This window comes from Osmerus eperlanus, chromosome 28, assembly GCF_963692335.1.
Source record: "Osmerus eperlanus chromosome 28, fOsmEpe2.1, whole genome shotgun sequence".
Lineage (NCBI taxonomy): Eukaryota > Metazoa > Chordata > Actinopteri > Osmeriformes > Osmeridae > Osmerus > Osmerus eperlanus.
In genome coordinates, this window is record NC_085045.1 from 7,678,618 (window position 1) to 7,694,635 (window position 16,018).

Consider the following 16,018-nt stretch of genomic DNA (forward strand, 5'->3'; position numbering starts at 1 on the left):
ACTCTCCAGGAGGTAGGCGTATCTGTGTCAAAGTCAAAAATTAAGAGAAGACTTCACCAGAGTAAATACAGAGGGTTCACCACAAGATGTAAACCATTGGTGAGTCTCAAAAACAGGAAGACCAGATTAGAGTTTGCCAAAAAACATCTAAAAGACCCTGTACAGTTCTGGAACAACATCATATGGACAGATGAGACCAAGATCAACTTGTACCAGAATGATGGGAAGAGAAGAGTATGGAGAAGGGAAGGAACTGCTCATGATCCAAAGCATACCACCTCATCAGTGAAGCATGGTGGAGGTAGTGTTATGGCGTGGGCATGTATGGCTGCCAATGGAACTGGTTCCCTGGTATTTATCGATGATGTGACTGCTGACAAAAGCAGTAGGATGAATTCTGAAGTGTTTCTGGCAATATTATCTGCTCAGATTCAGCCAAATGCTTCAGAACTCATAGGACGGCGCTTCACAGTGCAGATGGACAATGACCCGAAGCATACTGCGAAAGCAACCAAAGAGTTTTTTAACCCTCGTGCTGCCTTCGGGTCACATGACCCAAAGGTTCATAACGAACCATCGTTGTGTTTACCCAATTTTACCCAATACAAAAACAAATTAAAATAATTTTCTTTTAACCTTTGCAATGTGGGGGGTCTGAGACAGCCTAGCTGTTAAAAGAAAATGCTTCACTTTGTCTTTGTATGCGGTAAATCTGTCGCAATACGAAGGTGGGTCACAATGACTGATGGGTCAGAATGACCCGAAGATAACACAAGGGTTAAGGCAAAGAAGTGGAATGTTCTGCAATGGCCAAGTCAATCACCTGACCTAAATCCAATTGAGCATGCATTTCACTTGCTAAAGACAAAACTGAGGGGAAAATGCCCCAAGAACAAGCAGGAACTGAAGACAGTTGCAGTAGAGGCCTGGCAGAGCATCACCAGGGACGAAACCCAGCGTCTGGTGATGTCTATGGGTTCCAGACTTCAGGCTGTCATTGACTGCAAAGGATTTGCAACCAAGTATTAAAAGTGACAATTAGATTTATGATTGTTAGTTTGTCCAATTATTTTTGGTCCCTTAAAAAGGGGGGGGGCACATATAAAATGTGTTGTAATTCCTACACCGTTCACCTGATTTGGATGTAAATACCCTGAAATTAAAGCTGAAAGTCTGCACTTAAAGCACATCTTGATTGTTTCATTTCAAATCCATTGTGGTGGTATACAGAGCCAAAATTATGAAAATTGTGTCAATGTCCAAATATTTATGGACCTAACTGTATGTTGGATCAGGAATATCACTTAACACCATCATGGTTATCCAATCATATCAAGTCAACACCATATCATTCACTGGTTGGTATTTAATAATGATTGTAAAGACGTGAAACACGTTTTCATTCTTGAGTCTTGCGTGTCAATTCTTTTTTCCTAATCTGTGTTGAGAGGATTATTAGGATGACAAGCGGTTCGTTGATGAAGAGAACATACACCACAACATTGAAATTGATGAATAAGTAGCCTACGTGATATACAGTTTTAAGTTTTATTCAATGAAATTCAACAACACTGTCAGCTTCACAATATTGGCTATAACAATTTCCAACCTCTTCAATTACACACAAACAAATAACTCAGACCTGGGGTCTGTTTATCGCACAAAGTTCTTTGGATATAGCTTAAAAAGCTTTCCTTCCTGTCTGGGTTCAAATCCGTATTTCTCTAGTTGTTCCTTATTGAATGTCCCCTCCTCAAAGTCCTTCTTGATCTTTGGGGCAACTGCTTCAGTAAACAGGCTCTCAGGAGTGACCGGGGGTTCTGTTCCAGCCGGGGTGCGATACGATACGTAGGGTTTAAGCTTGAACCCCTCCAAATTAGGCACCACAAACTGTGGAATCATTTCCCGCACTTGGATGAATTTTCGACTGGACGTCAGTCGTCCTGTTGGCTGTGCTCCTCTGCCTTTGTAATGAGTCCTTGAACCACGCTTGCTGGTAAACTCAGCCATACGATCTGCTCCTCTCACAATGCCCCGAGTAATCGCTGAGAGCACACCCATTGCATTCAAGTGTTACTCCACCTGTTTTTGCAGTAATTCAAAATAAAAAGTCAGACAAATATACCAAACACTGCTGAGGCAATGACTGCACAATGCTATTATAATAATTACTATTAAAACAATTGTAAGTTTACAATTTAGAATCAGGAACCTTCATCATGATCCAATTCTACGTCTCCTTGCCAAACACTATTGGGTGTTAGCGAGGATCGAGTATAATATCGTATTGTGATCCTATGATCTTCTATGCAATTTAGCTATCTGCTTAAAATTAAAGTGTGGGATGGGAACGTCAACCACTTTGTAATTGCCAGTAAACACTAAGCTCGTTAGTGGCGTAAAAAAACAGAATCCTAGCTACTGTAGTCTAATTCACCGTGTGTCTGGAAAGGCAACGTGGGGGGTAGCCTACTGTAGCGTGACTGTGGATTGTTTAGTGTGCTTTTGAGCAAGATTATTTGCGAATGTATTAGCTTGCTAAGATAGAGCTAGCTACAGCAAGCTGTATCGAAATTTTAGCTTTGCATTCCAGGCTAGCTAGCTAGATAAACTAAAGTTGCCAACTTCTGATGTACACTCTGACCCTTGGCTTTGGTACAATTTACTAGCTTACCGGCGTTAAACCAATTGTACAGTAACTTCAAGCACACATTGGGTAGCTCTAGTTAGACTACTTGTTAGAGCTACCTTGTCCAATACATTTTACCTTGAAAACACATCATGCTTGACAGTTTCAGCAGCATGGCCACTGAATATTATATTACTGAAAATCGTTTGCTAATAATTCCTAAATAGATGACTAATACGTTAATATGACAATTTTCACTATTATTATGGGGATCACTAACCTTGACAACAATGCTTCAGTTCTTTAGAGCCAGTAGAATGATCTCGCCTACGAATGAAATCGCTGTTGATTGGCCTAAGTGAGTCTAAACTAGCCAATAGAAATCCTCGATGCTCATAGTGAATGGTAGGGATTGACAAGCGAGCGTGGGAAGCCAAGAAACTTGGACACAAAAGGGGGCATGCAGTAACGAATGCAGTTGAATACGTTCAAGTAAGTGTTTCTTTATAAATTAATAGATCATTCACAAACATTATTATCCTCGACTACCTTTGGAATTGTAGTAATTCGCCTAGTGGGTGATTACAGAGATCTGTGAAGCCCCGCTGCACTCTGGAGTGGCTGTCACTTCAAAGTTGTGAGCAAGAGAACTGTTTTCCTCAACAGTGGAAAGAAATACTTATAATGTAGTATTAATAACTCATACGTGTACACACATTTAACAAGCTCTACTCAGTATGTTTTGCCCTTTAGCTGTGTAGTTAAAGGTGGGCATGTTATTTGATCGCATTTGTTTATCAGTTGAGTTTGTTTATCATCTGATCTGGCAAAAGTCCAAATGCTGATACCGACATCTCAGTTGGCCAGTTAGGAAGAAAATCTGTGCAGAATCACAAACACATTTTTTTTCACCAAGAACTCCACAGTGATGAATGAATAATTATGCTCTTGTTTACGAGGTCCCATGACTTTCTCCTTGCTTGTGGCCCTGTGGGCGAGTCCATTTCAGTATGTTGGTGTCTGGTTACAACTACTCTGTCAACCCAATGCCATGCGATCTGTCAGCAGTTGTTTTTAAACCTATAGTGAACCTGTGACCTGCATTTCTCAGTCTGCATTCTCTGACAGTCGCTTGGACACAGGTCCAAGTACCTGACACTTTGCCTTGATTGCTTTACAGATTTGTGTAGCATAGCTAATATCTTTGCATGAAAGTAATTATGTCTTCTTCTATATCTTCTCTCTAAGTGTTCTCTCTGTCCTAAGAAATGGATGACAAAAATGAGGAAAGCTGCAGTGTTTATCCGGTATGTTGTTTGCTATGCTGTCCATTGTAATTCCCTTATTACAGCCTTGTGCTACTGCTTTACCTTTGCTCTTGCACATCTTCACCCCCCTTCAGATGTTTATTATAATGTGTATACCTCCACATTTCACGAATCCCCCATGTTGTTAAATTAGGCCTACCTTTTCTCTTCACTGTATTTGCTGTTTTTTCCCCCAGAGTCTGGTTCCACTCAGCACTGAGATCACAGCAAGGGTGCAGCACTTGATGGAGGACAGAACAGAGACCTCTGTGGTAGCCAACACTTTCAGTACCTTTGTTACTGCTTTAAAATAGCTTCCTTCCTACTGTATTCTAAGCCTAACTGCTGTCAGCCTATCTCTCCACAGTGGACTGGTGTGCTTATCGGGGCTGTTGTATCTGTCTCTCTCATCGGCATTGTGGTGTTTCTGCTCTACAGAAGATACAAGATGGCCAGTCAGTATAATAGCCTGACTGTTCTCAAAGATCACTTCATGTAGCAACTAGTTTGACCAAGTAACCCACTAAACCTAAAGTAACATTTAAATTCATCATGTTCCTGAATGTGAATACGTGTGTTGTTGTTGTTTTTTTTAGAAGAGGATCAGGCTGGAGTTCCTCAGTATCGTTTTAGGAAAAGAGACAAGGTCATGTTCTATGGCAGAAAGATCATGAGAAAGGTCAGTCATTTCATGGCCTATTGGCACTGATGTCTTGACTGGAACATCACTGATGTCTTGACTGGAACATCCAGGAAGTTATATAGGTCATTGTGAACTCTGAAGGTGTTGGCTGGGGTCCATTGAATGCTATAGTGCATAACACAGTAATATTTTGCAAGGGGATATCTTTGTTTCACACTTTATCAGTATAGTACATAGTTATCCTAAACCATAAAGTGAGACGACTCTCTCTTGTAGGTGCAGACTTTGTCTTCTGCTGCGACCCCCACCTCCAACTCAGCGCCCCGGCAGCGAACCAGGAAGAGAACGAAAGTGTTATCAATAGCACGCAAGTAAGGCATTATGACAGTGTATTACAAGGTGTTCCAACCTTATCTGAACGCAATACTGACACTGTCCCGATGTGTGCCACTGTAGGATCCTGCGTATTCGTAAAGAGCCATCTCCGACCCTGCAGCCAAAGGAGCCCCCTCCCTCTTTGCTGGAGGCTGACCTCACAGAGTTTGACGTGCAGAACTCTCATCTTCCCTCTGAGGTGCTGTACATGCTGAAGAACGTCAGGTGAGGAAACACACACACGTACGCAACACTGACATGTTTATTTATAAAGCAAGTCACGTTGAAGTCCGGTACAGACAAAATAAAAAAATCATGAATACAGGAAACACCGACCACCACCTAGGCATACAACAAAACAACACATGGGCCTAGGCACAAGCCAAAAGTCAGGCACATCAGGAGGTCTCAACAAGCATACACCATTGACTGTAAAATACTTCCAATGTGTTTTGTGTGTGTGTCCATGTGTGTGTTTGTCCAGGGTGTTGGGACACTTTGAGAAGCCTCTGTTCCTGGAGCTTTGTCGACACATGGTGTTTGTGCAGCTGCACGAGGGGGAAAGCCTGTTCCACCCCGGTGACACCGACGACAGCATCTACGTGGTGCAAGATGGCCGCCTGGAGCTCTGCATCCGTGAAAGTGTGAGTCCACCACACTCCTCTTTCTTCATATGCCTTTCGCAGATTATCTCATGATCTCATCCTATTATCTTCGAGGCAAGAAAATGACAGGATAACCTTTTACTTTTCTTGTTATAGGATGGCACAGATTCAGTAGTTAAGGAGGTGTTACCTGGAGACAGTGTCCACAGCCTGCTCAGTATTCTGGATGTCATCACCGTAAGTCAAGCCTTTGTCCCAGATTTTTTGACTTAGCTGCTGACTTTACACATCGCTTTGAGTAATTCCTGTACAATATCAAGCCCTGCCTGATGTCTCTACGTATCCCAGGGTTACCCGGCGCCTTACAAGACGGTGTCTGCGAGGGCTGCCACCCCCACCACCATCCTGCGCCTTCCAGCGGCGGCCTTTCAGTCTGTGTTTGAAAAATACCCAGAGACTCTGGTCCGCGTTATTCAGGTATAGCATCCAATGACAGGGTGACCTTTAAACTCAAGGGGAGAGAGATCAATCGATCAGACAAAAAGCCCTTTCAGCGCCAAACTCCATGATAATGCAAAGTCGCCATGCTGAGAATTTTGTACTGTCAAGGACATTGTGGCTATGCTCTGTGTGTGATTTAATTCTTAAATACAGTGCAGCCTTTTTGGCGGGATCTATATTCATGTCCACTTCCTCTTCGATGTAGATCATTATGGTTCGCCTGCAGAGAGTAACCTTTCTGGCCCTACACAACTACCTGGGCCTTACCACGGAGCTCTTCAACCCGGTACTGGTTGCTCGTAAAGTACACTCCTGCATGACATGAGGGATACACATGGCTGCATGTCATTGTTTCTTAGGAAAGGGAAACACACTCATGTCTGATGGTTCCATGTCTGGCTCTGTTTCAGGAGAGCCAGGCCATACCCCTGGTGTCGGTGGCTAGTGTGCTGGGGGAGGGCAACCCAGGCAGAGGTCTACGGAGACAGCACTCTGGGTCTGAGGACCCGGGAGCTGAAAACACAGGTCAATTACACAAGGATCACTATGACTGTCATTTCAAATTGTAATAAAAATACATAAATACTACAGCAAATGTAGGACAAAATTGTATATATAAATAGTACAAAAGTCTCTGGGAGCAATGTAATCTATCTCAACAAAGTAGTACAATGTTCTGTTCCAGAGAGAGAAAAGTCCCACCTCTCAGAGAGCCCCACCATTAAATTCAAGAAGTCTCGTTCTCACTCCACTCCTATGGCGGTCACAGGTACAGCGGTCAAGCACAGCAGCCACAATGCCCTCTCAAACTAGTACACTGTGATTTACTGTATGTACTATAACCATGACTATTTGTCTCCCTCCATAGACAACGCCACCGCAGACCTCAACGCTGCGTACGAGAGAGCCAAGATAAAGGAGCAGGAGAAACCGACATCACAGGAAGAGAACCCGCCAAGCCCTTCTGTACATAAGGTATGTGAAGGACTCCTAATGTGCATTACCTACTCACGTCTAAGTCATAAAGACATGCTAAAAACCAATCCGTCCTTGTCGTCCATGCATCTGTCCCCCTCCCCCCTAGTCTATCCTGAAGAAGTGTGTGACCATGGTCCACACCCCCTCGGCTGTGCACCACTACACCGAGGCAGGGGGCCCCTCTACAGGCCATGTTCACCACAGCAAGGTCAACGCCATCTTCCAGGCTGCCAAGAAGGACCTCCTCAAAGTCTTCCAACTGCAGGTATGGCTCATCTTTTCTGATTGGATTGGTCAAAGTGAGCAATCCAGTAATTCTACCAGAAGTAGATGTCAGATGTGGGAGTTTTTCATTGTCTTTCTTGAGGGTTTAGGTTGGTTTAGGTGCAGTTCTATGGGTGTATGTGAAGCCAATTCTGATATCAAGAAAGTCATCAAGAAAAGATTCCCAGAGGAGGCTCCTTGTGTTTTTGTGTGTGTTCTGACCACCTCGTGCCCCCTGTGTGTGTCAGGACCTGAGTCTGCTGGAGGGCAGGGTGACTCTACGCCAGGTCAAGGCCGGATGTGTGGTGGCCAGCCAGGGGGACCAGGTCAGCCTGCATGCCAACTCACATCACTGCTGCTGCCACGCCCTGAGGCAAGGGCCTGGCTTCAACACCTTCATCTCAGCTCTGTCATTAGCAAGCCACTAAAACATTTGTTTTTTGGCACCCATACCCAATGAGCCGCCAGGTACCTTATTAGGGTTCTTACCGTTTTTCCGTTTGTCCTCTGTGTTCGTGCCAGGACGTGAGTGTGCAGTTTGTCATCTCGGGTGTGCTGCACGTGTATCAGCGCATGATAGACCGCGAGGAGGACATGCTGTTGTTCCACACACACCCTGGGGAGATGGTGGGTCACCTGGCCGTGCTCACAGGAGAACCCCTCATCTTCAGTGTACGCGCCCACCGCGACTGCAGCTTCCTATCCATCTCCAAGGCCCACTTCTATGAGTAGGCGTCCGCCAGAATGCCCCGTGTGAACGTGCAGATAATTACACGTGCACGTGCCATGATGTACACACACACACTTGATACCGTGTTTTTGCTGTCCTGTCTAATTGTGTGTGTGTGTGTGTGTTTCTGTCTCCATGCAGGATCATGCGTGAGGACCCCAGGGTGGTGCTGAGCGTAGCTCACCAGGTGGTGAAGAGGGTGTCTTCCTTTGTCAGACAGATCGACTTTGCATTGGACTGGATGGCAGTGGAGGCAGGTCGTGCTGTCTACAGGTATAGCTGTAAATCTACAGTATAGCCTCAAACAGGTTCCTCCTTTTGCTTAAACTTTCCCCAACTTCCTTCCCTCCTTGTGTGCTTGCTTGCAGACAAGGAGACAAGTCAGACAGTACCTTTATAGTCCTCAGCGGCCGCTTACGGTCGGTCATAGCAAAGGATGATGGGAAGAAGGAGCTGACAGGCGAGTATGGCCGCGGTGACCTGATCGGCGTGGTGGAAGCCCTGACCCACATGAACCGGGCAACAACGGTGCACGCTGTCAGGGACTCGGAGTTAGCCAAGCTGCCAGAGGGGGCGCTCAACTCCATCAAGAGGAAGTACCCCCAGGTCGTCACCCGGCTCATCCACCTGCTGGGGCAGAAAATCCTGGGGAACATGCAGCAGGTCAATGGACCCCTGGCAGGTGTGTGTGTGTGTGCACTATGCAATACGTGCACACGTGTACTGTCTGTGTGTTGTGTCTCCTCCATAAACAAAATTTGCGTGCGTGTGTGTCCTCCAACACTGGTGTATCAACAATGATAATATTTGTTGTATTTGGTATGATATTAGTTTGTTATCTGTAAGGGTGCTCCGATCGATCGGTCGCCGATCATTATCGGCCGATAATCATTTTAAATACACAGATCGGTACACACTATAAAGGCCGATTATTCTTTTTTTTTGCTGTGCACTTTATTGCCCATGGTTCTTTATCTCCTACCTAGAGAATTTTTTTGGGGAATATGTTAAACATGTTTCCTGCCACTAAATAAACAGTTGTTGGTAATTCATAATATTTTATCATCTATTCTTTGTTATACTTAATATACATTGTTGTTAAGAATATTTAAATAGATAATGCTACATGATAAATAGACCCCTATTTAGCTAGCTTCAAATAGACCCCTTAATCAGAATCAGAATGGGGTTTAATCGCCATGAAAGTTTGCACAGACAAGGAATTTACTTTGGCAGGAAGGCGCATACATTCAACATATAGGGATCATAAATCTTGAATAGTGGTGTACAAGTGTAACTATACAAACTACTAACGGTACAAGGTCTAACTAATACTAAGGGGCAAAAAAGAAAAAAAAGAAAGAAAAAAAAAAGAAAACATGAAAAAAGAAAAAAAGATTGGTGAGCGGTACTGGTATCGGCCGATACTCCTTCTAGCGATCGGAAATCGGTGATCGGCCCCAAAAATCTTGCTTGGAGCACCCCTAGTTATCTGTTAATATTTGTTGGTGGGTTTTCTCTCCCCCCCAGTTCGTAGTCTGGCCCTCCACACCCCGGGCAGTAAGTGGGATGTGGGGAACCCGGCCTCCAACCTCTCCACAGTCACCATCCTGCCCGTGTCAGACGAGGTTCCCCTCACTGCCTTCACCCTGGAGCTGCACCACGCACTGACTGCCATCGGTACACACAGACAATCTTCTCACCGCCAGCATTTTTGTTTCTCTTCACTCATTGCAAACTAATAGGTTGTTATTGCTGCTCTAGGTCCAACTTTACTCTTGACAAGTGACATCATCAAGCAGCGACTGGGCTCTGCAGCACTGGACAGGTAGATATATTCGTATAATACATTTCCTTCTCTCTTTTTTATTGGTGACAGTATATTCCTTGTTTGAGGTAAGCTTGAGCGGGCTTTGAAACAAACAGCATGAATGCACTCTTCTGCCACCTTATCTGCCTCCTTTTATGTTTCCTCATCTGCCCCGTCCGTCAGTGTTCATGAGTACCGCCTGTCCAGCTGGCTGGGTCAACAGGAAGACATCCACCGCATCGTCCTCTACCAGTCCGACCCCAGCCTCACCCCCTGGACCCAGCGCTGCATTCGCCAGGCCGACTGCATCATTATCGTGGGACTGGGCGAGCAGGACCCGGCTGTGGGGGAGGTGAGGCCAAACCGACCCCAGCTCTGTCTGTCTGGGTAAACCTTGTGATCCACAGTAGCTAACTAGTGGCTAACTGTTTAGTACAATGGAAAGTAGGCTTACTTGTTTGAGTTGGGATGCAGTGTAATGAGTGCACACGGATTAGTGACATCTAAATGTGTTCTTTATAGGGCTTATTAGGCTTTAAGCCTATTAGTTATATTAAAGCTAGGGTTGCTAATATGCTAATAACCTGCTGAGACAAACCCTCTTGGTGTCTGACTGACTTCAGAGTCATTTCAAATCCTGTTCCGCTTTTTAACAGACATCACACGTACTTTTTAAAATAGAAAACAGAAATTTGAGCGTGACCACCCGTGTGTTGTGTTTGACTCTGCCCTGCCCGCGCCCTCAGCTGGAGCGCATGCTGGAGGGCAGCGCGGTGCGAGCCCAGAAACAGCTGGTGCTGTTGCACCGTGAGGATGGACCCCCCCCGAGAGGCACCGTGGAGTGGCTCAACATGAGGAGCTGGATCTCCAGACACCTCCACCTGACCTGCCCGCGCAGGGTCTTCTCCAAGAGGAGCCTGCCAAAGCTGGTACACACACACATACACACACACACTCTCTCTGTCCGGCTCTTTCTCTCTGTCACGTTTTCTCTCACACCCGTTTTCGATCTTGTTCGCACGCACACACACACACACACTAGCCTCCTGCCTCAGTTGGGTGTCGTTCAGAATAAGCCAATAGACAGAATGTGGCCACCGCTTGGGAATCAATCTGTTAACTCTACCTCCAGCTAGTCTGTCTTGCTTCACTGCTCACACTTTCAATTGCAACAGTCGTCTAAAGCTACTGGGTATTGGAGTAGACAGTAGAGCTTTGGTGTAGTTTTGCTTCACTTTCTTACTCCTTTTGTGTGTGTATCACCTTCAGATAGAGATGTACCAGCGTGTGTTCCAGAAGCCTCCAGACCGTCACTCGGACTTCTCCCGCCTGGCCAGGGTGTTGACAGGCAACACCATCGCACTGGTGCTGGGGGGAGGGGGAGCCAGGTACTGTAACTGACAACACAAAAAACTGGACCTGGATAGCAACTCTGGGCTGTTTAACCTTCCATTCTTTTCTAACCTTGCATTTCTTAAACCCATTCAACTTAGATATTTGTTTGTGCTTCGTCATCTAAAAGAAATCCTATGACATTTAAGCAACAGTTTGGCCATGTGTGTTGGCATTCTCCCTGTTTATTTCCTGGTGGCCCAGTTTGTGGTTGTGCTGATATCTTCTCTGATGGCTTCTTTGTCTGCTGTTTCTCGCTCTGCTTTACTCTGGCATGTCGTGGAGCAGAGCTAAGGTGGGTTCTCTCCCCCACACATAGCCATGGGTGATCCCTGCTTAGACTAAACACCCTCTTCTTCCTGACCCACCACTGAGTTTGTCGTCCATGTGTTCACTGATTTGAAATCCTTCACGATTCTTCTCAGGGGTTGCTCTCAAGTCGGCATCCTCAAGGCCCTGAGTGAATCAGGCATCCCTGTGGACTTGGTGGGTGGAACCTCTATCGGCTCTCTGATTGGGGCGTTATACGCAGAGGAAAAGAGCAACAGTCGCTTGAGAGTCCGAGCTCGGGAATGGGCGATGGTGAGCGCTAGTGTTCCGATGGGTTGATGGGGGGGGGGGGATGTCCATTGGACAGCTGAGCTGGCGGTTTTCACCCTCTGTGTCGTTATTCTGTCTCCTCAATCCCCCAGGACATGACCTCCATCTTCAAGAAGGTCCTTGACCTCACTTATCCTGTCACCTCGATGTTCTCCGGAGCTTCCTTCAACTCCAGCGTTAGCTCGGCCCTTAAGGGCAAACAGATAGAGGTGGGACTAGGTTACATTTGATTCAAAATCTTCTTTTTTTATTGCAATTAATTAATGGAGAAGACAGCAGGAAAACACAAGAAAATTTAATGGAAAAGTTGTTTTATTAAATACACAATAAATATTACACACATTTTTGTTCTCTTCTCACAGGATCTGTGGATCCCCTACTTCAACATCACTACAGACATCACAGCTTCCTCCATGAGGGTCCACACTGATGGTGTGTTCTTCACTACCTCCTCCTTGTTCTACCTCCCCCACATCCTGCCTGCTGCTCATCCTACCCATATACCACCTCTTACCCATCTACCTCCTTCTCATCCATCCTCCTCCTTATCCCACCTCCTCCTCATCCTACTTCCTCATCCTACCCATCTACCTCCTCATCCTACCTCTTCCTTATCCTACCTTCTCATCCTACCACCTCATCCTACCTCCTCCATATCCTACCTCCTCCATATCCTACCTCGTCCTCATTGTACTTCCTACCCATCCTACCTCCTCTTCATTCTACCCCTATCTCATCCTAGCTCCTTCCTCATCCTACCTCCTCATCCTACCTCCTCATTCTACCCATCCTACCTCCTCCTCACCTACGCTGAGCGGTTAGGGAATCGGGCTAGTAATCTGAAGGTTGCCAGTTCGATTCCCGGTCATGCCAAATGACGTTGTGTCCTTGGGCAAGGCACTTCACCCTACTTGCCTCGGGAGAATGTCCCTGTACTTACTGTAAGTCGCTCTGGATAAGAGCGTCTGCTAAATGACTAAATGTAAATGTAAGTGTGTTTGGTGCTTGTCTAGGATCACTGTGGAGGTATGTCCGTGCCAGCATGTCTCTGTCGGGCTACCTTCCCCCTCTCTGTGACCCTAAGGATGGACACCTTCTCATGGATGGAGGTTACATCAACAACCTGCCTGGTAAGAAGTGGATTCTATCCAAAGGACCTCCAAGGTATAATTTTTTTGTTATTAGGTAAATTATAACAAGTGAGTATGTGCCATATTAGATTGACCATGACATTAACCTTAATCCTCCAGCATCATAGGGTGACACAATGTGGCTTCTGTCTTCTCAGCTGACGTTGCGCGATCCATGGGAGCCAAGGTTGTGATAGCCGTTGACGTGGGCAGCCAGGACGAGACCGACCTCACCAACTACGGCGACTCGCTCAACGGCTGGTGGTTGCTATGGAAACGCTTCAACCCCCTGGCAGAGAAAGTCAAGGTGTGACCTGCCTCCATTGTACCAAGCTGTCAGTTTCACAATATAGTTGTTCTATTTCAGCATGGTCTGATCTGAGTTTGACATGGTTCCCCCCCCTCCCCCTTCTCTTCAGGTGTTGAACATGGCAGAGATCCAGACCAGGCTGGCCTATGTGTGCTGTGTGAGGCAGCTGGAGTCCGTGAAAGACAGCGATTACTGCGAGTACATACGCCCCCCCATCGATCGCTACGGCACGCTGGACTTTGGCAAATTTGACGAAATCGCTGTGAGTGTCCCTCTGTTCCTCCTCATTGTCCCAAAGGCTCTCCATCTGCTTCCTCTAATCTCAGCTAATCCCACCATCGCTCAACCCCTCTCTCTCTCCCCCTATCCGTCTCAGGAAGTGGGATACCAGCATGGGAAAACACTGTTTGACGTGTGGCTACGCAGCGGGGTTGTGGACAAGATGCTAAAGGACAGACACCAAGAGGAGTTTCATAAAACTAAGAGTGGCAACGTGAGTTTCACCCTGTCCTAAATGTACTGTTCAGTTTTGTTTTTGCTGCTTATCCCTCTGCCTACGCCTATCTCATTGGTTTGTTCATATTGTGTATGATGAATTTATGTACTTTCTGGATACGGTAGTGTAGCTCTTTAAACTGGAGCTTGTTTGGGCTTCTTTACTGAACCACTTCTTGACTTTTAGGTGACGTGTCCCAATGCCTCCTTTACTGACCTGGCAGAGATTGTGTCTAGAATTGAGCCAGTTAAACCGGCCCTGATGGACGGTAAGAGGACAGGAAAAACAAATTATTTATTTAAATATTTGTAAAAAGCTTCATTGTGCAAACTATTCATGATTTTTGCAACGTTTTCAATCCACAAAGAACTATTTTAAATGCTTGAGAGATTTTGCTGAGGCTTCCATGTCACTTTTTTCTTCACTCGGTCGCTGTCCCGATCCCAGAGGAGTTTTCGGAGGAGTACCAGACAGACTATGATGAGGAGGCGGTGGAGAGTGCCCTGTCTGATCTGGATATGTCTTGTTACAACAGTGAGCAAGGGGAGGAGACTGCTGACACAGTACGTACTGCACTAAGGGAAACCATTAAAGTAAAAATCCAGCAAAGCAATAAACAATTCTACCCTAAATAATCAGTTTAAGATGCCCTTAGAAAACTTTGCAACAAACACAACAGTGAACTTGATATCCAAAGTGTATCAAATATGGAGCAAAAAATATATAAATTATTATTGGCTTGTTTTGATTTCCACTGGCCCAGTTCAGGTTTAATCAATAATACATCATCCCAACAAGAACAGGTGTGACCTGGCTTGGCAACTACTCAATTTAATTTCTGTTTTCTCTCTCTCCCTCTCTGTTTCTCTGGCTCTCTTCCTCTCTCAGGATGAAGAAATTCAGATTGGTGTTCGACATCGGACACCGAACCACTCCAACAATGTCGGCCTGTGACATCCATCATATACTTGACATACAGCCTGGGTCACAGATCTGCTTATAGTTATTCCAGACAGTCCAGACAGTGCAAAAAGCAGTATTTTGTATTACTTGGGGGAGAGAATGCTTGACATCCACCTATTGTCCATTCATTTGAAGGCCAATTAGAACAACTTCCTTTTTATTTTAGTTTTAGTGTTTACTCAGTACATTGAAGGGATTTTCTCCCATTCAGAGAAGGGATTGATCAAAGGTTTCTTATCACACACACAAATGTAATGTGAATTATAGGCTCAAAGCTGGGAGCAAACCATGATAAGCTACACTCGTCATAGGGTGCAACAATGAACAAGATCAACAATTACTCTGTCTTGGGTCTGGAACTGCATAAGATAATGAGTATTTCACTTACCTGTCTGCTATACATACCGAATATTTTGAAAATTGTGTTTAAAAACCACAACTCCCTTACTTAGCTGCTATATGTCGATCAATGTTGCAGTATTCATTCATTCATAGTTACATTGTACTTATGTGTACAGGCATTATCATTATCATGCAAACATATCAATGCAATTTTCTACTCTCTTTTATGCTGCCATGTGTCTTTAACAATCATGGTGGTCTTTTACTTTTGATTCAAATGTAACATATATGACCTATATGTGTAATGATGAAAAAGGGACTGAGCAATCTAGTTAGACTGTTTTACATAAATCTAAAATAATTTAGTAATATTGATATAGATTTGAGAGTTTCTTTTGTGTTCTTTTCCTTGTGCCATTTTATCAGGGATTTGTGTTAAATTAATCATGTTATGTCTAATAATGTTGACATGTTATGTTGTGTTCATGTTCATTTAGATATGTTGAACTTTTAGTTGGTGCCTTGTAAAATAATAACTGCATCTGTTTTAAAGCCAATGGTGAAAGCACTTGCAGAATTTGCAGTAGGCCTATGATTAAAAAAAGAATTAAACAGTTGAAGGTGGTGTCTTTTCTGGTTGCTATTTATTACAGTTTTTCACAATTGCTAAAACACATTTCTTGAAACAGTCACCCATTTTCTCAAAACTGTAAACACAAAACCTCATCTTCAAGCACTATTTACAAAACCACTCTTGCAAAATGAAACTTTCGCCTCAAAACAGATTTACCTGTGCTCAAAATCAAACACTGCTCTCAAATCATAAACAAAGTGATCAAAATTCTATACACTATCGAGCAGTCAGTAAACAATACACCAAAAAATAGAAAACACATTTTTCAAAACATAGTTCTCAGGGAGAAGTATTTTTACGTAATCTCAA

At 44.7% G+C, this 16,018-nt stretch overlaps 2 protein-coding genes across 8 annotated transcripts; one reads left to right on the forward strand and one right to left on the reverse strand.

The window, feature by feature from the left end:
* Positions 1-1,529: 1,529 nt before the first annotated feature.
* On the reverse strand, positions 1,530-3,255 carry mrpl41 (mitochondrial ribosomal protein L41). Of its 3 annotated transcripts, none has more exons than XM_062454313.1 (2): positions 3,179-3,255; positions 1,530-2,082 (listed from the first exon to the last, which is right to left on the reverse strand). In XM_062454313.1, exon 2 carries the CDS (start codon positions 2,059-2,061, stop codon positions 1,654-1,656), a length of 408 nt encoding a protein of 135 aa, XP_062310297.1. In that variant the 5' UTR covers positions 2,062-2,082; positions 3,179-3,255; the 3' UTR covers positions 1,530-1,653. The 3 variants fall into 3 exon arrangements, with proteins under 3 accessions (XP_062310297.1, XP_062310295.1, XP_062310296.1); XM_062454311.1 differs by lacking the exon at positions 3,179-3,255 and adding an exon at positions 2,910-3,022; XM_062454312.1 differs by lacking the exon at positions 3,179-3,255 and adding an exon at positions 2,768-2,886.
* pnpla7b (patatin-like phospholipase domain containing 7b) lies at positions 3,029-15,699 on the forward strand. Of its 5 annotated transcripts, XM_062454307.1 has the most exons (35): positions 3,105-3,121; positions 3,218-3,266; positions 3,896-3,936; positions 4,134-4,208; positions 4,289-4,391; positions 4,533-4,615; positions 4,856-4,950; positions 5,036-5,179; positions 5,439-5,598; positions 5,716-5,796; positions 5,908-6,036; positions 6,266-6,346; positions 6,471-6,585; positions 6,746-6,829; positions 6,929-7,035; positions 7,145-7,303; positions 7,551-7,628; positions 7,825-8,030; positions 8,174-8,305; positions 8,401-8,714; positions 9,563-9,712; positions 9,797-9,860; positions 10,026-10,194; positions 10,589-10,771; positions 11,112-11,230; positions 11,660-11,816; positions 11,927-12,043; positions 12,197-12,266; positions 12,848-12,964; positions 13,123-13,271; positions 13,384-13,536; positions 13,651-13,767; positions 13,957-14,038; positions 14,218-14,333; positions 14,659-15,699. In XM_062454307.1, the coding sequence occupies exons 3-35, from the start codon at positions 3,898-3,900 to the stop codon at positions 14,722-14,724; spliced, it is 4,014 nt and encodes a 1,337-aa protein (XP_062310291.1). In that variant the 5' UTR covers positions 3,105-3,121; positions 3,218-3,266; positions 3,896-3,897; the 3' UTR covers positions 14,725-15,699. The 5 variants fall into 5 exon arrangements, with proteins under 5 accessions (XP_062310290.1, XP_062310289.1, XP_062310292.1 ...); XM_062454306.1 differs by lacking the exon at positions 3,218-3,266 and having other exon boundaries at positions 3,029-3,121; XM_062454305.1 differs by lacking the exon at positions 3,218-3,266 and having other exon boundaries at positions 3,034-3,121; positions 3,878-3,936.
* Positions 15,700-16,018: the final 319 nt, after the last annotated feature.